Source organism: Callospermophilus lateralis, chromosome 13, assembly GCF_048772815.1.
Source record: "Callospermophilus lateralis isolate mCalLat2 chromosome 13, mCalLat2.hap1, whole genome shotgun sequence".
NCBI lineage: Eukaryota > Metazoa > Chordata > Mammalia > Rodentia > Sciuridae > Callospermophilus > Callospermophilus lateralis.
Genome location: NC_135317.1, coordinates 65,367,221 through 65,390,367, shown reverse-complemented (window position 1 = coordinate 65,390,367; position 23,147 = coordinate 65,367,221). Strand labels below are relative to the sequence as shown.

The 23,147-nt window shown below is 38.9% G+C and overlaps 1 protein-coding gene and 1 non-coding gene across 2 annotated transcripts in view; one reads left to right on the top strand and one right to left on the bottom strand.

Moving 5' to 3' along the window:
* Tgfb2 (transforming growth factor beta 2) overlaps positions 1–22,937 on the top strand; it is an 84,822-nt gene extending 61,885 nt beyond the window's left edge. Inside the window, exons 3-7 of the mRNA XM_076873061.1 lie at positions 13,850–13,982; positions 14,103–14,213; positions 15,712–15,889; positions 16,989–17,142; positions 20,483–22,937. Of these exons, the coding sequence (XP_076729176.1) occupies positions 13,850–13,982; positions 14,103–14,213; positions 15,712–15,889; positions 16,989–17,142; positions 20,483–20,641 (735 nt within the window). The 3' untranslated portion in view covers positions 20,642–22,937. The remainder of the gene's footprint in view (positions 1–13,849; positions 13,983–14,102; positions 14,214–15,711; positions 15,890–16,988; positions 17,143–20,482) is intronic.
* LOC143379772 (U6 spliceosomal RNA) lies at positions 2,178–2,280 on the bottom strand. Its single transcript, XR_013088550.1, has one exon. It is a non-coding gene; the product is annotated as a U6 spliceosomal RNA (small nuclear RNA).
* Positions 22,938–23,147: the final 210 nt, after the last annotated feature.

Genomic DNA, 23,147 nt, shown 5'->3' with positions numbered 1-23,147 from the left:
AGCCTCCCAAGCTGCTGGGATTACAGGCGTGCACCACCGCACCTGGCCTCTACCTTTTTTACTTACTAGCTTTGTAGTCCTACAAATCACTCATCTCTCTGAGCCTTCATTTTTCTTCATAAAATAGAGACGGCAGTTTTGTCTAGTGAATTACCACGAGGAGAAACCATATATAAAGTGTGGCACATTAGATACAGAAGCAGTGGATTATTATCAGAATCTGTCTTGTCCTCTAGAACGCAGTTTCTATCTCCCCTAGAGTTGGCTCATGCTTATGGAGCTACTCCATGACAGTGTCAGTCATCTCCGATTGGACGAGGTCTGATTCATTTCCTGTTATCAGTGGAAAAGAGCAGACTTACGGGAGCAGCCGTCATTTTATTATTCTGTTTGCTTTTTCAGGTCTCTAAGGGGAGCCACATGGGCTGGGGGTTGTGATGTATCTTGCTTTTCTTTTTGAAGACTGATTATAGAGCGATTGACCCCAATGGTAATACTTTTTACCTCATTCCCTTGTCCCATAACTACTTTTTTCTACTCCGCCATCCCACAAATGGACTGGATTCTTTGCCTCTTGAATCGATTTTCAGTAAGTCCCCACCCACCACCCATCCTGTTGTAAACGTTCAGTGTGCCGTCTTTCTTTTCGGTAATTTCCACTAGGGCAAAAACTGTTCCAAGGCAGGATGTGTGCTTCTTTTTTTTTTAATGCCACCGATGATCAGAATATTTTTTGCCACTCCTGTGTTCAGAAGATCTAACACATTCTCGAGAATTCTTTCAGCAGGGATGAATATCAATGCTTGAAAGGTAATGTTGATTTCTTTTTTAGAAAATTGCCAAGGTTCTAAGCAAATAGTTCAAGCAAATAATTAAATTGATCTTCCTAGTTTTTGTTAGCTATATTTGAAATCCAGCCTCTTCCCATATCTCTGTTGCTTCCTCCCTCTCCATTGGGTTATTCCAATGGCCTCTTAGTCTCTTTCTTGTTTCCCTCAGAAGCTTTTGGTAACTTAGCAGTCAGCACTCCCTGAGGAGATGTGGGTCATGTCAAAATCCCCTGTTCACTGTGGTCACCCTACTGTGCAGTGGAACACCCGCCCCTGTTCCTTCTATCTGGTATAAATTTACCAGCCTCCCTCCCTTCCCCAGCTTCTGCTAACCACTGATCTACTCTATTACTATGAGATCAACTACTGCATATTTCAAAGCAACTAGAAGAGAGGATTTTCAATGTTCTCATCACAAATCAATGACAAGTGTTAGAAGTGATGGATATATATGCATTGCTCTGAATTTATCATTACACAATGCACATGCATCAAAACACTGTACCCCATAAGCATTTAAAAACTAAAATAAAACTTCTTTTAAAAACCCCCTGTTCTAATCCCTACAATGGCTTCATATACCACAGACTGTGCCTTATGCAGCTGCCTCCACCTGTCCCTTCTTTGCCTGCTCTTTGACTGTAACCTCTCTGACTCATGAGGCTTCCACTTGTTGACCTCTTTGCAATTTTTCAAACACTCTGAGCTCATTTCTCCTGAGGCTTGTGGCCACCGTTCCCTCCATCCACAGTGCTTGTCCCCAGCTCCCCACCTGGCTCACTTCCTTCTTTCCTTTTGGTCTCTCCTCACCTGTCTCTGACTCAGGGGGGCCTTTCCTGGCTCCCCTGTATGACATCTCAGTGTCTCTCTGCTGAGCATGTCCAACCCCATTCTCCACTGTACTCTTCTCCTTGATACTTTTCTTTATAATTTGTACTTGATCTTTTGCTCCATCCTTAGGCGGTTTATGGTGTTATCTCCACTACTGGAGATAATCTCTTGAAATGGTTCTTGTGTAGTGGGTGATTAATAAATGTTTTTGAATGAATTTATGACAAATTTCAAAAGATTCAAGTACAAGCAATCTTGTGAAAATAAATATGCAACTTCATGCAAAGGTTTTTTTTTTTTTTTAGAATTTTTTCTTTGTTCTTTTTAGTTATACCTGACAGTAGAATGTATTTTGACATATTATACATACATGGAGTATAACTTCCCGTTCTTGTACATGGTGTGGAATTATACTTGTCGTGTATCATATTTGAACATAGGAAAGTGATGTCAGATTCATTCTATGGTCTTTCCCATTCCCATCCCCTCTCCTTTCCCCTCATTCCTCTTTGTCTAAAAACTATAGATTGCTTCATGAATTTTTGTGTTGTCCTTGCACAGTGGCCATGCTAATCTTCTTGGTATTGTTCCAATTTATATGTGCTGCCAAAGTGAGCACCAGGAAGAGATTCTTTTAAGAAATCATTTATTATGGTTGAGAAATTCTACATTTTAAAAAAGATATGGGTCAATATTTATGAAGAAAGGAATGCATATATCTACCCATTTTGTATTATTTATTCATGGCCAATTCTGGTGAAATAGAAAATAACAGCATAGGTTAAAAAAATAAAGTTGCAAGTTCATGAAATGGATATTCTTGAATAACTACTATGGTTTAAATATAGTTTATTCCATAAAGGTTTGTGTGCTGGATGCTTGGTCTCAGTGTTACAGTGTCAAGAGGTGATGGAACCTTTAAGATGTGGGGATTAGTGGGAGGTAATTAGGTTATTGAAGTGCTGCCTCAAATGTGATCAATTTCTGTCTTGTGAGTGAGGGTTGTATAATGCATACTGGATTAGTTACCTGAGAGCAGGTTGTTATAAAGTGGCAGCACCCACGTTTGTCCTCTTCTGTTCATGCCACTCACCATTATTGCCACCAGCCATGTTGTGAAGTAATAGAAGCTCCTTACCAGAGGTCAGTTAAATGACTGCCTAAGCTTGGACCCCAAAACCATGAGTAAAATAAACCTCTTTTCTTTATAAAGTATTCATCCTCAAGTATTTTATTATGATAATACAAAACGAACTAATATAGTAACCCATAAGCTCTGTATATTTGTTGAAAAACTATGCAGGTTCATTACTATATAGACACTTCTATCTAAATTAAAGTGTTTGGCTGAATATTAATAGGGATTTAAATTTAGTACAGGTCCTATATGTCTTAAGAGCTAGGAGAATGGAAAAGGGTGTTTGAAGGGTGTTTCCCAAGCATGTGTATATTGAAGTCAGAGTGGAATTGGAAGGTGAGGTCAAATAAAGAGATATGGCCTCAGAGATCAGAAGATATGGCCTCAGAGAACTCTCAGACTTGTTGTAGAGACTCCCTCCATGACAGGAAACAACTGGGTAATTGTCAGAATCCATAGTGTGTGATGGAGCTGCAGGGATTGAGAGAATTCAGCCAGGAGAAGAGTGTTATCATGTTGGCTTAGTTTTCCTCCAAATTTTGCCATTACACATTGTGCCACACAGTCTCTTTCTTTGCCTGCACTGAGGGACTTCTTCCTGTTACGTCTTTTTCTCTGATGGTCTCATGAATGCATTTGAGCTGCCACATCTGAGAAACTGTCCATTCGCACAAAGGACTCCTTCATCCTGTAGACCTGTGAAATGAATTCCCTTATTTATGCACACATGAATAAAAGCCCATCTGTAGAAAATGGGGGGGGGGGGACAATATAGAATTATAAGGTGTTTCATCACAGGAGACAGACTTTCTTGTATGTATGTGTGTGTGTGTGTGTTGAGCTTGAAGAGGTATCTAATGACATTCCCATAAAGATCATTAAAGATCTACATATGCTCTACTTTATCATGACTGCGCATCGGAATGTATAATATAGGTACTTATCAATGTGCATAACTATGTACCGTGAAGAGACTGAACACGGTGACCCAATAATGTATCTATCAGAGCTCCAAAGAGGCTATGTTTTTTACTTGCTTCCTTCTTCTGAGGCTCATGTATATTTCATGAGGGCCGACTTTGCAAGCTCTCATGAAGTTCTTGCCAAGTCTATTTAGGACATCTTAGGTGCAGTTCTGAAGGAGCCATGGCAGCTGCAGCACATGATGATGGCTGAAGTAAGGTAAGCACTGGGTCTGCTAAACTGCTTCTGAAGAACAATAGTGCATTATGTTGGTTTGTTAGGCAGCTCTGAAGTGGCCCATGTGGTCAAGCAGGCTACACTAAACAGGAAGAGTGAACTACATGAGTGCCAAGGCAGAATAAGCAGTCTTCCCAGGTTCTGGTTCTCCATAAGGCCTCACTTTGTACTACTGAAATTTCTCTTTCTTGCTTTTCCTCCCCCATTTTCATTGCCTTCCTAAGGTGGGATAAGTAGAAAGGATAAAATACTGTATACAATTGCCTACGCCGTTTGGTGATTCTGCCCTCCTTGACATACCTCGCCTCTGTGGGGCTACATGGATGCGTAAACAATGCCAAGAAGCTTTTGTCTATCACAGTAAAACACTGTCCATGGGCTTGTCACTTGATCATGTGTGTCTTTCTAATGAAGTCTGTTAGTTGATGAGAATTTACCAAGCAGGGGCTGTGTGTGGAGCTGTGGAGAGGACTCTGGGGGGTGACAAGAAAGAGAAAGAACATTCCTTTCCCTGAAGGACTCCACAGTTAGACTGAGCATTTAGAACACACTCAACATAGCCTAACTTGTGAATACCCACTCTTATGGGGTAGCCAGACCAAAAAAAAATTTAAAAGGTATGTTGACGTTCTGATTCTCAGAATGTGACCTTATTTGGAGATAGGGCCATTGCTGATGTAATTCGTTAAGACGAGAGTCATGTTGGAGGAGGGTGGGTCTTGAGTAATCATATGACTGGTGTTCCTATAAGAAGAAGATCATGTGGCCCGGCATGGTGGCGCTCGCTTGTAATCCCAGCCACTCTGGAGGTTGAGGCCGGAGTATTGCAAGTTCAAAACCAGCTTCAGCAACTTGAGCAAGGCCCTTAGCAACTTAGTGACACTCTATCTCGAAATTTAAAAAAAAAAAAAGTTGGGGGAGGAGTTTTCTGAGGATGTGGCTCAGTGATTAAGTGCCTCTGGGTTCAATCCCCAGTACCAAATAAATAAAGAAAGAAGGCCATGTGAAGATGGAGGCTAATCAAAGATGAAAGCAGGGACCAGAGTTGTGTGGCAGAAGCCAAGGAGTGCCAAAGATGGCCAGCAAACAACCAGGAGCTGGAAGGAGCAGGAGGGAAGGGCCTTTTCCTAGGGACCTCAAAGAGAGCATGATCCAGCCAACACCTTGATTTCCAGCCCCTAGATCTGGGAGAGAGAGAGAGCATTCTCTCATTTTAAGCCACCCAGCTTGTGGTACTTTGTTACTCCTGTGCCAGGAATCAGATTCATCAATAGCTTGGCCTTGCCTGACTCCTATCAAGCAACCTTATCAGAACCCCAAGTAAGCAAGTTCAGAAAGGGCAAAAGGCCACTGAATAGAAAGTGAGCACCTTTATGTGCCCCCCTGTCTAATGAGCCAGCATGTCTCTATTACCTGGACTGGGTCTCTCGGTGCCCAGGATCCCTGCCAGTCTTAACAGATGTTGATATGAATTTTTCTGTCATATTCTTGCTCCAGGAAATTCCCTGACTTCCCTGAGCTGGAGTAGACGTCCTGCTTCTGTCCGCTCATTGTGCCCTGTGAACGCATGGCTTTAAATTCTTAGGGAGATGTTTGTATTCCCTTACTACTCAGTGAACTCTTTTAAGAACAGGGACCATTTCATTGTCCTGTAATTTAGGTGTCATTCTTTGCTTACATCTGGTCTTTAATATTTGTTGAACCACATCAGAGAAACTAAGCTATCAAATAAATTCAAACAAGTGAAGAAAGGAAGACTCAGTGCATACTAGATGCTCAGCTGTTATTCTGAGGATGAATGAATGACTAAACAGATTAACCAAGCATGTTAAGTAGTTCAGCACCTCTAGCTCTCATCATCTATTATTTTTCTGTCATTATTATTTTTTTACTCCTCCACAATCAATGAAAACCTTCTGGAGTAGGAATGTTGGTGTGGTATGTTAGAGTATCACTTGTTCCTCCAATATATAAGCCCAAGAGTGTGTTCCAGGGGTGTGCTTTATGTGTCTGTCTCTGTGAGTTAGGATTTCAGAAGTATAAGGATTTCAACTCACAGAGTCAGTTTCTTCTAAGATCAAATCAGTGAATATATATTCCTTATCTGCTAGTGCCAGCAAACTAGAATATAAGAGTGTGTGGAGATTTAATTAAGTTTTTGTTTCTGCCCATCTTTGAGGAGCTTAGTATTCCATTGGAGGAAATAGACATGTATATACATACATAGTTCCCCTCACAGTATGTGTGAGGGGTCAGATATCCAGCATCCAGTAATTACATGGGGAGCTAGGAAAAGAAGTCTGACTTTAGTTTATACCAAAAGTAAGCATTTCATTGAAAAGCTGGAGTTGAAGTTTGAATTTGAAGAATGGAAAGTTTTCTCTTTTTTTTTTTTCTAATTTAGTCAAAAATTTTTAAGGTAAATATCAGAGGTAGGAGAAAAGCATTCTGATAGGGTTACTAGTCTAAAGACAGATTTTAGAATACATAATATATGTTTTAGGGATATTATTTAGCTTAGGCTTTCCAGAACGAAAGGTGAGTCTACAATGAGAGGTTGGTAGCCAGTTCTATATCAATTATACTGTATGCACTAAGCATTAAAAGCTTCTGGAAGTTTCTGAACAGGAAAGGAACATAATTATGCAATCATTATGAATAGCAAACACTATGATTGGTAAGTTGCCTATTCTGGGACATTCAATGATCTCAACAATGTAAAAGGTGAGTTTGAAAATCAGATTCATCAATAGCTTGGCCTTGCCCAACTCCTAAGCTTCTGAACCCTTCCACTATGCTAACAATCTTCAAGGGCAGTTGGCACAGTCCTATGGATTCTTCAGAGAACCTAAGGGGCCACTGAGGAAATGGAATGAATAGTCAATTGGCCCAGGTGGGTGGACTCCTGGTCTAATTAGTCCTCACAATACACTTCAGCTGGTGAAATTCAACTTTTCCTTTGCTGTATAAAACCTGCCACAGAGTATTAATTAAAGAAACAGCTAACCAGGAAGGAAGTAACTGAGGATCTGGGAACAGGTTCCAGTTTTGGTCTTATGATATTTAACGTTGTCATCACCAACCTGATGAAGACATTGGATATGCAGTCACTAGTACTATGTGGCTACAAAGGCTAGTTTACCTCTGCAAACTTAAAATTCAGAGATCATGTAATAAAGTACAAAATTAATACAGACATACATATTGTTTGCATTTGCTTCCAAGAGAGAGAGAAAAAAAAGAATTACGTAAGTATGGACTACAGTAGTGGCATTCAGAGTGGTCCCTGAACCAGCAGCTTCTGCCACATGTGGGAACATGTTAGAAATGCAAATTTTGGGTCCCAACCTCATTCTATTAAACCAGAAGTCCCGGGGCTGGGCTCAGCAACCTGTGTTGATGAGCTACTCAGATGGTTTGGAAGCAGGCTAAACTTGGAGGCCAATCTTCCCTTCCTGCTTGCCTTCCTTTATTTCTTCCTCTTTATTACCTCATTACAGAAGGGATTTGGAAAATCAGACATAATGACAGTCTGTGTATAATAACAAAAAAATTGCTATGTCTCAATGGTGTGATGCAGCTACTGCCAAAAGTAAATCATTTGCATTAAAAGTATTGTTCAGAACAAGGTGGGTAACAGCAGCTACTTGCAGGTCCACGTTCTCCATTCTGGATATCCTCCATATACTGCTAGACTTTATCTGGAGTATGTTGAGAAACTAATTTTAAGAAGGATATGGAAAAAAGGCTTGGCAAAGATAGTGAAACACCCTGAACTTGTCCTGAAGGAAGCAGTTGAAGGACACCACTGTTGTGATTGGGGCCAGCCATGGAGAGGAAAGAGAAAATGCACTATTGGAAAACCCCCTTGCTGGCATTAAAAGGGCCAAATGTTCATCCAGGTTCTTCTTGATAGGTTTTGCACCCAAGTAATTCAGGCTTCTTTTCCTTTAGCTATAGAATGTAGAGACTAAAAGCCATCATATTTACCCCGTGGGGTTTTTGTGAAGACTGAAAGACATGTGAAGATGTCTGAAGAACTACAGTGATTGTGCAAGCACGAGGCAATGGTGCTACTATTAACTGAGACCACTTGATGGGAATTTCAAGTCCAAGATCTAGAAGAATACGATCAATTTGAATTGTCCAAAGTGGGATGACCTTTCTCATAAAGTAGAGAGTTCATTGTGCTTAGACAAAGACATATTAGAGAGTGAGTTGTGTTGGGTTGGAGCACATGGTCTCTAAGTGCCTTTCCAATGCTGGTGATTCATGTCACTGAAGTTAATAACTCGTGCTCATAGCCAGCAGAGTGAATGTTTAATTCAACATTTGTTAGTCACTCTGTACAAGTCACAGCAAACACTTAAAATATTTAAGTGCATTTAAGGATTAAATACTGTTGAAGTACTAAAAACATTTAACACCAAGTGCATTTAACACCAAGATGGACTAATACTAATTACCTTGATGCCAGTTTTTTTTTTTTCCTATAGAGCTATTGTTATAGTCCCTTTCCATTAGAAGTCTGATAGAAATACATCCTTGGTCTCCTGTAGGACTGTTAGTATCTGATTATGAAAAGTTAACATTGAATCCCAATATTTTCATGTAACTCTGTGATGACTCATAGGAGTGTAAGTGATGTCGCTGTTGGTGTCTCAGCCAAATCCTGGCTTCAGTTATACCATTATTTCTTTAAGTCCAAGGTTTTCTCTGGCTATAATTTTGCATCCAGACTTTTACTTCTTTTTTTTTCACCCCCAAACTATTGGGTAATATGAGTGACTTTCACCTCTATTCAGTCTCTGGCTGGCTACTTGCCAGTGGTGGAGAAATGAATGAATCCTTTTGTGTAAGGGTTTTGTAACTCAGTGAAGCGTTTAGAGCCTTTGCCAAAGGAGATATGTGAGTATTTTGCACAAGTTATATATAATATTTATATACTAGTAACGTAAGTTCACCAGTGTTGAAACACCTCTGTGGGTGGCGGCTAAGCCAGAGACAGCTAAATCTCATTTTCCATACTTTAGAAGCCCTCCTTTCTAGTTCAGTCAGGAACTGTTGTTGGTCAGCTGTTTAATTAAAAAAGAAGTCAAAGTAGCTGAGTATATAAACATAAGAGGAGAGAGACAGAGAGATGCAAACCTTAAAGTTTTGAACTTAGAACAAATGTATGTGAATATATGTCTATATGCACATATGTATACACACACACACACACACACATACACACAAACTTACATACTGAGGTTGAGTTTTTTATAAAAGGTCAAGGAATTTTCTTTGACATAGCGGTGCCAGTTGCTAATCTGTGCTATATTTTTTTGCATGAACACATTCATAATGCATCATCTATAATTTCCAGTTTTTAATTAATTTGAAGTAGATAGAACTTAAGAATAATTGCTGAACACCCTGAGTACAGGATTCCTCTAGATTTTCATCCTATTATTTCTTTTTTGTTATATATTTTATAGCTATCTCCCTCACACCTAAAATTAGGGAAAAAAATGATTGTGGTAAAACATAGAATAAAAGCTACATTTTAATCATTCTTTATACAAGTCAAGGACATTAACTGTGTTCACAATGATGTGCAGTAATCATCACTATCCATTTCCAGATTTTTTTTTTTAATCTTCCCAAATAGAAACTATGAACTCTTTAAACAATAAAGAGCCATTACCCTCTACTCCCAGTCCTTGGTAACCTCTATTCCTCTTTCTATTTCTGTAAATTTTCCCTGTTGTAGATACTCATGTAAGTGAAATCATGCAGTGTATGTCCTCTGTATCTGGCTTATTTCAATTAGTTTAATATCCTCAAGGTTCTTCTTTGTTGGAGTCTGTGTCAGAAATTTTCTTTCTTTTCATGACTGACAAATATACTTCTGTATGGTATACTACATTTTGTTTATCCATCATCTGTCAGTGGACATTTTCCCCCGGGTTTTGGCTATTGTAAACAATGTTTCCATGAATATTGTGTAGAAGTATCTGTTTGAGTCTCTGTTTTTAATTCTTTTGGATTATGCCCAGGAGCAGAATTGCTGGATCATATGATAATTTTATGTTTACTCTTTTGAGGAACTGCCAAATTGTTTCCAAAAAAAAAAAAAAAAAAACAAAACACTTTCTCTTAACATCAGTTTGTCTTTGTGAAGAATTTCCATGACTTTCAACCTGGTTTTCACAGAAGCAACAATTGTCTTTTCTTCCAGTCCTGTATTAATCAGTTTGAGCCATTTAATTAACTTTTATCATCACAATAACAAGTCCAAGTATTTAGAAATGCATACAATTAATATTCACTAAGTGTACAACTCAGCTGGCAAGACCAGCAGTGCTTAGAGAGTAAGTTTTCAGCCTTGACCCCAGTGTGCTGTGGGTACCAGCCAATACAAAGAACAGAAGGTGGAATGGATGGAGTCGACTGGTTAATCAGGCCAGTTCAGTGCTTGCAGGTGAAGAAAGCTTCTGCTACTCACCTAAGTTGACCTTGTCATGATGAAATGTGTAAGAAATTATTATGGCAGATCTAGAAAAAAAAAATCAGCCGCCCTGGAGAAAGGCAGACTTCGAAGGCTAAAATAGAGTGAGAAGTTGGCTGATCTGGTCAATTTTGTATAAATTATTGAATGTAAGAAAAGACTAATGAGCAAGAGCAGCAGGTTGATTTCCCAGGCCACTTCCTACTTCGGGTGATAAATGAAAGAGAAACAGGGGAAAGGGAGTTGTACCTATTCTTAGGAAAAAAGATAGCTTTCAAATTAAGATTCCATGCTAAGATGTGATTAGAATGTGTTCTCGACCATTCCAAAGTGAAATCATGAAGCTATAGAAGGAATACTTTTATATAGCATCTTCCATCCTTGTTAGCTACCCAGATGATTAAAGGCTTGAGAATTGCCCCTCTAAATATGGCCTGAAGGAACTGGGTTTATTCAGCTTAGAGAGAAAAAGCAAGCATGCTGAGGGGGACTTAATAATAGTCTCTGAGAATATGAGGGATATTCTCTGAGTGATGGAAAGCAGCTGTTTCCTGTTTCCACTAAGGACTGCATAAGAAGAGTGGAGTTAAATTGCAACAAGTGGGTGTAAGGACTCCTTGTCCATAAAGTTCAAGACAATAAGCCCACAAGACTAAAGTCACTTCTCTGCTTCAGAACTACAATAGCTAACTCTTTTGGGGGGTGATTTACATGTAGCCTGTTCCTGAATCTTGAACTAGTAAAACATCTAGATGACCTTTCACCCTTCCAGAGTATGAAGTTGTTCATTGTCTGAGCTGGCTAATGCCCTGATTGTGGAGGAAGCCATTATCCTCAGTCTTTCATGATATTTAAACCAGAAAGAACTCCAGTCTCTTTGCTCCCCTTTGTTGTGTTTTCAGAGCAAGATAATCCAGATTTATTCCTTCTCTATGAGGTAAAGAATTTTCATAGACTTGCCAATATGTATTTTTATTGTCCACTTGGTCAGTATGGTCATGATTTATTTATTTAAAAGAAATGCAGTGTCTTCAGTGATATTGAATATTATATATATACATATGTGTGTGTGTGTGTGCGCACATGTACATATATGTCACATATGTCATGGGCATTTAATATGTGATACATTTATTTTGATATATAATTAAACTATCAAATCATTATGTGATATATATTATATCACATAATAATGAAAGCAATGTTTTAGGACCATAGAAAATATGCAAAACATTATGTAATAGTGCATCACTATAGGAGATCAGCTAGGAGAAAAATCTAAAGACAGAAAAAGGAGTTCTGGGTATGTTATTAACTTTTAGCCAGTAAGACAGATGGAAATGCCTGAGAATTTCTTTTCAAGCATTATTTTTATCCTTCCTATCCTATGTTAGTTTAATTATGCCATTTATTCTGAAGTGGATAAGTAGTGTCTTACTTGCCCAACTGGGAGTTATTTTCAAGGCAAGCTTTGATTCCCAGAGGACCGACTGATGTTAAGCAAAGTTACAGCTTTATGTCAGCATTAACTGTGTGTACATTCCACCATGGTATATTTTCATCCTGTACTGACATCTATTATAATCTTATTTAAAGATCTCTGCCTTTATTATTAAATGTGTTCTGCCATCTGGAAAGGGGTCAGGGTGAATCATGATCTGACTTTGACTTCCCTAACTTATTTTTTTTTTTTTTTTGGCTTTCCAAATTCCAGCACTGAAGTAGAAAAATGACTTAGAGTTGCTTTGTATCCTCTTTCTGTGCTTGTTCACTGCTAGGGACTGAGGGACTTACTTCACCCCCCCCCGAGTTTCTGTTTCTTTAATCTACCTTACAGCAATATTTTGAGGATTACATTAAGTGAAACAATGTGTGCCAAACCCAGAGCCTGTTGTGCCCAGCCCTCGAGTCATGTTTATTTGCTTCTTTAATTCACAAAAAGAATCATTTGCCTATTGAAGGATCATGATTGCTTCTGGATCCTCTTTATTTATAGGGGTTCTTTGGACCATTGGGGCAGGCCTGTAGAATATGATTTGTGAAAAATTCATGAGGACACCCAACAGTCCAATCATAAAATCTCTTTCCTCTTTTATACTTTCTTAATCCAGAAAAAAATGGCTACTATAATGCCAAATATTCTTGTGTTGTCAAATCATCTGGAATAAATTGTGTCTACACACTGACAGGGAAAATGCATTTTAAAATCAATAGGAAATCACACTTTTTTTTTTTTTTTTTTGCTTTGCAAGGCTAACAGAGAGTTAATAAATTATCTAGATCTTCAGAGAGTCACTTAATAGACAATGATTCAACTGAGTCCTATGCTTTGAAATGCTATCAAGTTGAAAGCATGATCCTTGACTTGGAGAAGCTTGTAAACTTGTAGAAGAGACCAAACCCATAAGTATGAAGAATTAGACTGAATGTGAGAAAGGACAGAGAAAACAGGTCCTGAGACCCTAAGTACTGAGGAAGCGGAGGCTGTAGGTTGAGAGAGGATTTACTGTAGCTCTAGGAGACTTAGGATGGTGGTTTGGTTCGTAAAACATTAATGTTTCAAGATAGAATTGTTGAAAACCACCACAACTATTCCCTTCCCATAGAAACCCAAGAACATGCTGCAGTTGTTCTTTACTTATTTGAAATCAACATTTCTTTCTAAAGTCTCAGTTTTGAGCTGATTTGCTTTCAGCCTCTCAGAGGCACACTGTGCCAGATTGCTCCTGCCCAGATTCATTCTTAGCCTGTGGGATATGGAATATCTTTATAAATCATCACAAGTCGCACTGAGAGTAAAAATCCCAGCTAGAGGCTTACCTCAAAAGCTGAGGCAGGACACATATTTTAATGTCAATGGATTTAGGAACCAAGGTTAGGACCTTGCTGTCTTTGGCAGAAGATTTATAATTCAGGGACTTTGGAGAGTGAGTGTTGGGTTTTCTGAACGGGACCTCTCCCCCTGTCCCTCTCTGTACCCCGGCTCCCCAAATTAAAAGAAATAAGGAAGCAGAACAACAAAACCATTAACTTAATAGCATAGAATTTATGGCCAAAATCTCACAAAGCTTATGTCAGCAAAGCAAAATAATTACTGCCACTTTCTTTTAGACACTTGGCTTTATGGTTCCCGTCACCTTTATCATAACATGCAGCTGATTTAGTAGCTCTATTTTTCATGGCAAATGGCCTGGTATTATGTTTTTATGCATGTGGCCATGCTTGAGATGACAATACGTGGACACACTGGTGTGCAGCTAAATTTAGATAATGAATCAGGATAATGTTAATGGTTTGGGTTTCATCAGGCTGTCAGTATGCCAACTGAGCTTTGGCTCTTGCCTTGTCTCCCTGTAGATCCTCAAATCCAAAGATTTAACATCTCCAACCCAGCGCTACATTGACAGCAAAGTCGTGAAAACAAGAGCAGAAGGCGAATGGCTGTCCTTCGATGTGACTGATGCAGTTCATGAGTGGCTTCACCATAAAGGTTATAACCACCTTCTAGTTTTCTCCCTAGATGTGGCCCTAAGTTATTGTAAATTGTTTGCAGATTTAAAAGTGCAGACAATATACTTATAAATGACCTCCTTGACTTAATGTTTTCCAGATAGGAACCTGGGATTTAAAATAAGTTTACATTGTCCCTGCTGTACCTTTGTACCATCCAACAATTACATCATACCAAATAAAAGTGAAGAGCTAGAAGCAAGATTTGCAGGTAACTGAAACTACGTGGTGGGGGAGGGCTTGTGTTGATAATCTCATGAGGATGAAGTCACTTTGCATTTTGGATGAAGTGTGGGGAATCATTCATCTGGGCAAAAATATGGCTGGAAAAAAGTATAAGGAGGCAGAAAAGATTAGAAGAAAGGGATTGTTTCCCGGTTTTCATACTCGGCAGTACCCCACCATGACTTGGTCAATACTAACTGATTGGCTCATCGACCCTGAAAAATATTGACTAGTCAGTTAAACTCTTTATTCTTCATTTAAGCAAAGCTCATTTTCCATCTATTATGATATTATAGAACTATATGACATACACTCAGTGAAATCCATTGATAAGTCCCTAAACCAAATATGAGAAACCGACAACTGTTTTTCATCAGAGAAAAGAGTCCTCTCAAGCCTCAGTTTCTATGCCTTAACTTCCCTGTGTTGGAGCAGTCGCCCTTTTCTACCCTGTACCCAATATTTCAAGTTTCTTCCTTATCAGACTTTTATAATAGCTGATCAACACAAGGCAGGCTTTAGATTTCCCATGCCCACTTTTAAGTGAACTAACCAAAAACCAGAGAGAATGAGAAGACGCCAAGGGCTTGGGTCACTTGGTGCATTGGATAATGAGCCACTGGGGGAAGAGACCAGAGGGAAGCCTGTGCCCACGTGCCAGTTCCACATCGGCCTACACTGACAGGTCAGGGAGCTGATTTCTCTTCCCTCCTAACATCACCTGGGACCTCCATCCACTTTTAAAAGGCTACAGTGGCCCCCGCTCATGGAAAAATGCTCCCAGAGGTTTCGAGATTTATTTCAGTCTCTAACCTAGTCATGATTCTCTTGAGTGTGGAGATTAAATGCTTAAACTGGCAGTCTCCTGAGCATGCTTTGGGGAGCTCAAGTTTCTAAATCTCAGATGGAATCAGGAAAGTGTTGAGGATGCCATAAAATAAATGAAAAAGCCCTTTCTTTGCAGCTTCCCAAAATAGCATTAGGTAAGGGTGACTTCTGTTTCACTTGAACTTATTTCACTGCCATGGAGCTAAGTCTCAGTTTAGGCTCATTAGGAAAGTCTTCTGAGTTTAGCAGTCTTAGGAAGAACGTGAGCCTGCGGGTGACAAGGCATGTTCTATGGCTGCACGTTCATTCGTGGAGGGTTTGAACACAGCCTACACTGAGGATCAACTAAATTAAACTGCCTAGGTTGCCTGTGGCTATGGGTCAAAGTCTTCTTCTGCTGTGACTTCCTAAGCCCTGCCTTTGATGCTGTGCTGCCTTCTGATAAGAGACCCACATACAAGAGTAGTCACCTGTGGTAGTCCTATTGTGCCACATCTGTTTCCATGGGGAATGACTATAGCCAGCCAATGCTGTCATGGTGGTCATCACTGCTATTTGTGACTATATACAAAAGAAAAAAAAAATATATATATATAGCTGATAATATATGATGAAGGTAAAGCTAAATGTTTATTACCCAAATGCATTTTTTCAAGGTATTGATGGCACCTCCACATATACCAGTGGTGATCAGAAAACTATAAAGTCCACTAGGAAAAAAAACAGTGGGAAGACCCCACATCTCCTGCTAATGTTATTGCCCTCCTACAGACTTGAGTCACAACAGTCCAACCGGCGGAAGAAGCGTGCTTTGGATGCGGCCTATTGCTTTAGGTAAGGAAATGGAGATAAAACCGAGCACCTGTGTCTGTTATACCTCCTTCTGCCTTTACTTTTTCCTACATATTGACTTGAGTTGAACTCACAGACTGAGGGTAGGCAGAGGACAGTACAGCCCTGGTATCTTGTAATACTGTTCCCCTCAGAGGCTTTGAGCAGTTATTTCTCTGTTGTATTCACCAGCCCGTACCAAAGAACAAAGGGTGAAGGGGGACAACTAGCCCCCCATGATGATCCCCCAAATCCCTCTGAAGGGCTTTGATGCTGAAAAAGAAAATGAGCTCTCTACCCTTCTCCCCAGAGAAAGTAAATTCATTCTAGCTGTGTGACGTTGACTCTATAATTCAGCAAGACCCACCATCTGTGTGACCTTACCCTTCTCTTCAGAATGCCTGTGGTCACATTTTTTTTTGACAGAAACAGAGATGAGATAGCACAGAGTGCCATTAGCTACAGAATCTTACCGAAGTGGGGGAACAGGGCGAGAACTTATTTCTCATTCTGTGGTTTCCTGTCCAGTTTGGTAAAAGGAGTTGTGGGACGATGCCGGGTCCTCCATGATAGCAGTATCAGAGGTCACTAGGAGAGTGGCATTTTTCACTTTCAGAACCTGTGATTGCATGCAACTTTTCCCCTGATTTCTAGTATATTGTGATCAAGCAATGGGTGGTAAAATGCAGGATATATTCTCAAAGATAAATGCCTTAGATGGTTCTCTGAAAATAACTGTTGTACTTTGTTTTTAATGTAAAAGGACAATAGAGGCTAGCTGGCACAACTGCCCAGCGGTGGTCAGAAAGGAAGGTCCCTTTCAACCACCTCCCTACATAAGCATTTGAGAGTAAAGGTTGGACTTTCTAGGTCACAGACCAGGGCGTCAGAGGATAGAACTCATAAGGGAAAGTCATCCAGCAGGTCGTCACAGCATCCTATCATCAAAGTCACTTGAGATTACAATAAGACCACTGAAGCCTAGCCCAGGCCATGTGGTCATTGGGTGCTTGTTGGACAAATGAATGGGTAGTTCTTCTGGTTTGGGATAAGGCAGGTGGGAAATCAGCTTTAAAATCTCCACTGATGTTTCTTTCAACAGAAATGTGCAGGATAATTGCTGCCTACGTCCACTTTACATTGATTTCAAGAGGGATCTTGGGTGGAAATGGATACATGAACCTAAAGGGTACAATGCCAACTTCTGTGCTGGAGCGTGCCCATATTTATGGAGTTCAGATACTCAGCACAGCAGGGTAAGTGTTTGGCTAACTCATCTCCTCTGTTCTAGGCTGTCTGCTATTGTATTTTTAAAAGAACTGTAATGGTCTTTATGCCCTTTCGCCATCATGTGTGCCTAGGTGCTGGATAAATCTTTTTAGATGAGGAGAAATGTAGGCTGTAGGTAAAATAAAAAAGTAACACTGATCCCTTTCAAAAGCAGATTACACCTTCTCATCAAGATCATAAGCGACTTGAAGAGAGTTTTGTTTCTTGTTGTATATTTTTAACAGCTATAAACATAATTAGGTTCCCCACTCCACACACACAAAAAACACTTTGAATCAACATACTCATAGTGTCATATATAGCTAAGGTGTGTAGGGACCCAGAGGTCCATCTAAAAAAGTATCTGTTATCACCTCCGTTTGGGACTGACATATTAGAAATAACACTGAAGACTGCAGTTGGTGCTTTGGTGTATGATTTACTATAGTAGGAGAATTAGAAAGTCCTTTAACCTCTCTGAACCTTAAATTTCTAATTAGTAAGAAGGAACGTCTATATTAAAAGTTATCTTTTTTTTTTTTTTGGTTCCAGGGACTGAACCCAGTGGGCCTTACCCATGAGCCACATCCCCATCCCTTTTTATATTTTAGTTTGAGACAGTCTTACTGAGTTGCTTAAGTCCTCGCTAAGTTGCTGAGGCTGGCTTTGAACTTATCATTCTCCTACCTCAGCCTCCAAGCTGTTGGGATTATAGGTTTGTGCCACCAAAAGTTATCTTTAAATTGATAATGCTGAACTGGAGAGCTGTTGTGAAATACAAAAATGATACATGTGAAATGATTGGAAAATTAGCATGAGTCTTTCTGAATACAGCCCAAAGTTATCAAGAATCTGCATATATTTAGTCACGTTATTTCCATCAAGATAGAGAGCTAACTCAGAAGGCAGGTCCAAGTTTGGGTGCTGTGGGTTCCCAAATCCAGATCAGCAAAATCTTTTTCTTTATAATAATGCTATTTGTCCATCTGTTTCTTCTTTCCTACATGCTTCATGATGTAGGATTATAGAGATGGAAAGGACTTCATAAATAATCTTGTTCAAACCTTAACATTAAAAAAAACAACAACAACAACAGAATGTCGATTGTGTACATGACTTGCCCAGGATCAAACAGAAAATGAGGGACAAACCAGGGCTTGGAAGGCAGCCGTCCTTTTTTATATAACCAGGTCTCTATTTGCTCTGTCTTACTGAGTATAATTCCTAAAATGTGGCTTCACATGGGGGTTTCTATTCTGCTCTTTATGCGACTGTAAATCTCCCTATTAAAGCGGCATTAGAAAAATTGCCTTCACTGCAGGGTAGGAAAATGAACCTGCTGCCAAAAAGAGCACAGAATGCATTCAGCTGAATTCAAGAGTTTGGGGGGTTATCAATTATTTTAGACAATCTGTGTTATAAAAATTCCTCCTTAGTTCTCATGAAAAATCATGTGTTAGTGGAATACGAAGTATATTTATTTATAAATGCCTGCATAGGCTGGAAATGAAATTGACAGATATGGTCCCCCTTCCTTCAGCTGTTTTCCCAACTCCCCTGAAGGCTTTGGCACTCTCGGGTGACCACGTGCTTGCCCATGTGAGGGAAGCTTGCTCATGCCTGTCCCTTTGTCTGAGCTCTCTGGCCAGGCTGCTTCTTCTGGGCTGCGGCAGCAGTAGCTGTAATGTGGGCACGGCCCAGCTGCCAAGTAGAAACATAATTCTCCTCCCCGATACACAGAGGGAGTGTGTGAAGGCTGAGACCAGGCTTGTTTTTCAAGGAGAGAGGAAGAATAACTGTCATGGTCACAAATATGTGGTTTGGACCGTTACCCAAGACACCAGGGGTAGCTTAATAAAGTAGTCAGTGTTGCTGCACTGAACAGATCTTGTGTCTTAGGATGAAAAAATTGCAGTGAATCTCGAGGAAAAGGTCACTTACTGTTTGACTAACACATTAATGGCATCCTTGGAAATATCTCTGTGTCATCAGTGTGGATCCTACATACTTCCATTAGTAAAAGTCATATACTCTTTGATACAGAATGGGGACAAAAGTACAGGGCTAACTACAGAACTTTGTCTTCATTCCGTTTTAGAACTGGCTGTCCACTCCTCCCTCTCAGCCACTACCATTTATCATATGAAAGGTTAATGGAGGGTTCATAATTATTTTTTAATGTACTTTTTAGTTGTACATGGACACATAACCTTTATTTTATTTATTTTATTTTTATGCGGTGCTAAGGATCGAACCCAGTGCCTCACATGTGTCAGGCGAGCACTCTACCGCTGAGCCACAACCCCAGCTCCATGGCGGGTTCACTATTAATACTGCTTTTAAGAAAAATCTAAGAAAGTGAATAATGAAGAATGTAGATTGCGTTTGATGCCATTCTTAACATTATTGCAGTTATGAAACAACAATAAATGAAAAGACTTTTAAAAATGACAATTTAGGCCAGGTGGCATGGCACATGCCAGTAATCTCAGTGATTTGGGAGGCTAATGTAAGAGGATTGCAAGTTGGCAGCCAGCCTCTGTAATTTAGGGAGGTCCTAAACAACTTAGTAAGACTGTCTCAAAATAAAAAACAAATAAAAGGGCTGGGGATGTAACTCAGTTGTAAAGTAGTGCCCCTGGATTCAATTTCCAGTACAAAAAAAGAAAGAAAGAAAAACGTCAATTTGGTGACATTAAATTGTCCTGCAAAGATAATTAACATAGAAAGATTTTACATTATAGAAAGGTGTCTTTCTCTATGCCCAAGGGTAGATTGAAGCTCTTATGACAATTTTAAACATTTTATTATTTTTTTTTTATCCGTGTATTTATGATCTATTCACCTAGCAGACATGTATTATTTTGTCCAGTCAAGACTTACTAGGGCTACATGTTACAAAGTCTACAGAGTTCTCAACCTCAAAAGACCTCTTAATCTTCTTGGGAATTTAAAACATACACTCACAAACAATTTCTGTTAAAAAGTAATAAAGAAACAAGAACAAATACTACAAGATCTGGCAAATTTATGTGGCAGTGATCAGAGTAGGTAAGTTGGGAAATTAGGAAAATCTGCAGAATGAGTAATTTTGTCCAATCTGACTTTTATAGATCATTTGTTTAAGATGCAAAAAACAAAAACAAAAACAGTAATATACCCCAAATAATTAAAATTGCCTACTAAGTGCTGTGGCTGATAACAATGTAAAATGGTTGTTGAAAAGATAATATGGCTTTTCTTTCTCTTTTTTTTTTTTTTTTTTTTTGTTTTTGCTCTTATTTTGGTCTTGCCCTGTGGTATCACTCCTTTCCTGTGTCTCTTCAGGTTCTCAGTTTATATAACACCATAAATCCAGAAGCATCTGCTTCTCCTTGCTGTGTGTCTCAAGATTTGGAACCGCTAACCATTCTCTACTACATCGGCAAGACACCCAAGATCGAACAGCTTTCCAATATGATTGTAAAGTCTTGCAAATGCAGCTAAACTTCTTGGAAAAACGACAAGACAGAAATCATGATAACAATGACAACAACCATGATGATGCTTGTAACAAGAAAACATAGAGAGCCTTGTTTCATCAGTGTTAACAGATTTTGAAAAAGCGGTACTAGTTCAAATACTTTGGAAGTTTGCGTTCTGTTTGTTAAAACTGGCATCTGAAACGAAAAAAGTGGAAGGCCTTATTCTACATTTCACCTACTTTGTGAGAGAGAAGAAGCAAAATCTTCTTTTTTTTTTTAAGAAAAAAAATAAACACTGGAAGAATTTGTTAGTGTTAATTATGTGAAAGAAAAAAAAAAAAAACAGGAAAATCCCATTAAGTGGAGTTGCTGTACGTACCGTTCCTATCCCACGCCTCACTTGATTTTTCTGTATTGCTATGCAATAGGCACCCCTCCCGTTCTTACTCTTAGAGTTAACAGTGAGTTATTTATTGTGTGTTACTATATAATGAACGTTTCATTGCCCTTGGAAAATAAAACAGGTGTATAAAGTGGAGACCAAATACTTTGCCAGAAACTCATGGATGGCTTAAAGAACTTGAATTCAAACGAGCCAGAAAAAAATAAGAGGTCATATTAACGGGATGAAAACCCAAGTGAGTTATTACATGACCAAGCGAGTCTGCATTAAGATAAAGACCCTGAGAACACATGCCGTGTACCAACTGCCTAAGGAAGCTTCGTGTAAGGTTCAAACACTTAAAAAGCCTGTTAATAAGAACAGAATGAGTCTGTAAGATTTTTTTTTTAAATTTTCCTTTTAATTGTAAATGGTTCTTTGTCAGTTTGGCATACCAGTGAAATGTTGAAATGTTTTGACATGTACTGATCAAACTTAGGACCTTCGAGTATTGCTGTATAGCTATGCTACGGTTTTTATTTTTTCTTTGTTTTGGTATATGTAACCAGTCCTGTATTATTAAAATAGATGGGCATAGAAGCCAGCATAATTGAAAACACATCTGCGGATCTCTTTTGCAAACTATTAAATCAAAACATTAACTACTTTACGTGTAATGTGTAAATTCTTACCATATTTTTTATATTCTGTAATAATGTCAACTATGATTTAGATTGGACTTAATTTGGACTCTTTTTAATGATCATTCACAATTGTATGTTTCCTTTAGCCGGCCAGTACTTTTGAGTAAAACCCCTAGATTTTGACTTGCACTATAAATACATTTTTAAAATAGTATTTGCTCTACTTGTGCTTTGTGTATTGTTCATTTTTATGACATAAGCTACCTGGGTCTACTTGTCCTTTTTTTTTTCCTTTTATGAAAAGAATAGATTTGAGTTCAAGTGGTCTTCCTTCATCTTCTAGGCATAATTCATAACCAAGTCAGTTAGGAAGCTTCTACTTTAGGAAAATGGGGATATTGTGAACACATAGATAAGTGGGGGAAATGTTTTAGTTTTAATCTTGGACTGAGTTAAGAAAGGGTTCTCTAATTTGACTTAATTAGTGTTTTCACAGAATTTCATTATTACTTTAAAGTGGGCAGTTCAAGGAGAACATCTTTTCCTTTAAAGTGAGATTTTTAGTGTTAACGGGAAATTGAAAAATAGACATTTTATTTGGTTTTTCAAAAGAGGGAAGAGTCCAGGTCAGCATTAGTCATTTCATTCATTTCACTGAAGTTAAGATTTTTATAGATGTTCTTTGAAGGTTAGAAAGGCACAAGCCAGAGCCTCCCCTGATCAAAACATTCTTTCCTTCCTCTGAATGAGAGTCACCTATAGCTGAGGCTAACACTTACTTTGCTTTAATAACTGAGTTGCATCATTGCAGAGGAGGTACCTTGTGTCAGGTTTGTAGGATATATTTGTCACTTATTCAGGTTTAAGATAAAAATGTACAGGTAAAACAATGGAATATTTTCAGTTTCACCTAAAAGGCAGCAGAGTGAGGCACGAATCCAAAGAGAAGTTGATTGGTATGGTGTGCTTCTTTTTTGGAATTTCTCACCATGAATTCAAATGAAGAATTGGATTTTGCAAGTTTGAAAACTGGAAAAGCAAGAGATGGGATGCCGCAAATAGTGAACAATCCTTGTGTTGGGTGGAACCCAATCCCAGATTTGACTGTGTGTTATTTTTTTTTTCCTCTTCCACTTTTCTATTAATTCTGTGTAAATCACTTTTATATCTGCAGGTATTTTCCTCTCAGATAAAACGACATTTTGTTTTGTATTATTTTGTCTTTCCTTATGAATGCACTGATAATATTTTAAATGCTCTATTTTAAGATCTCTTGAATCTTTTTTTTTTTAATTTGGGGGTTCTATAAGGTCTTTATTTCCCATAAGTAAATATTGCCGTGGGAGGGGAGGGTGGTGGGAGGGAGTCGGGGAAGTGTTAGTACGTGGGTGGGGACAGCAGTTTGTATGTGTTAAGCAGCAGTACAATTTTATGGTTGGCATGGTTAAAAAGATGGAATATAAGAATAGCTGTTTTGTATTTTGATGACCAATTATGCTGTA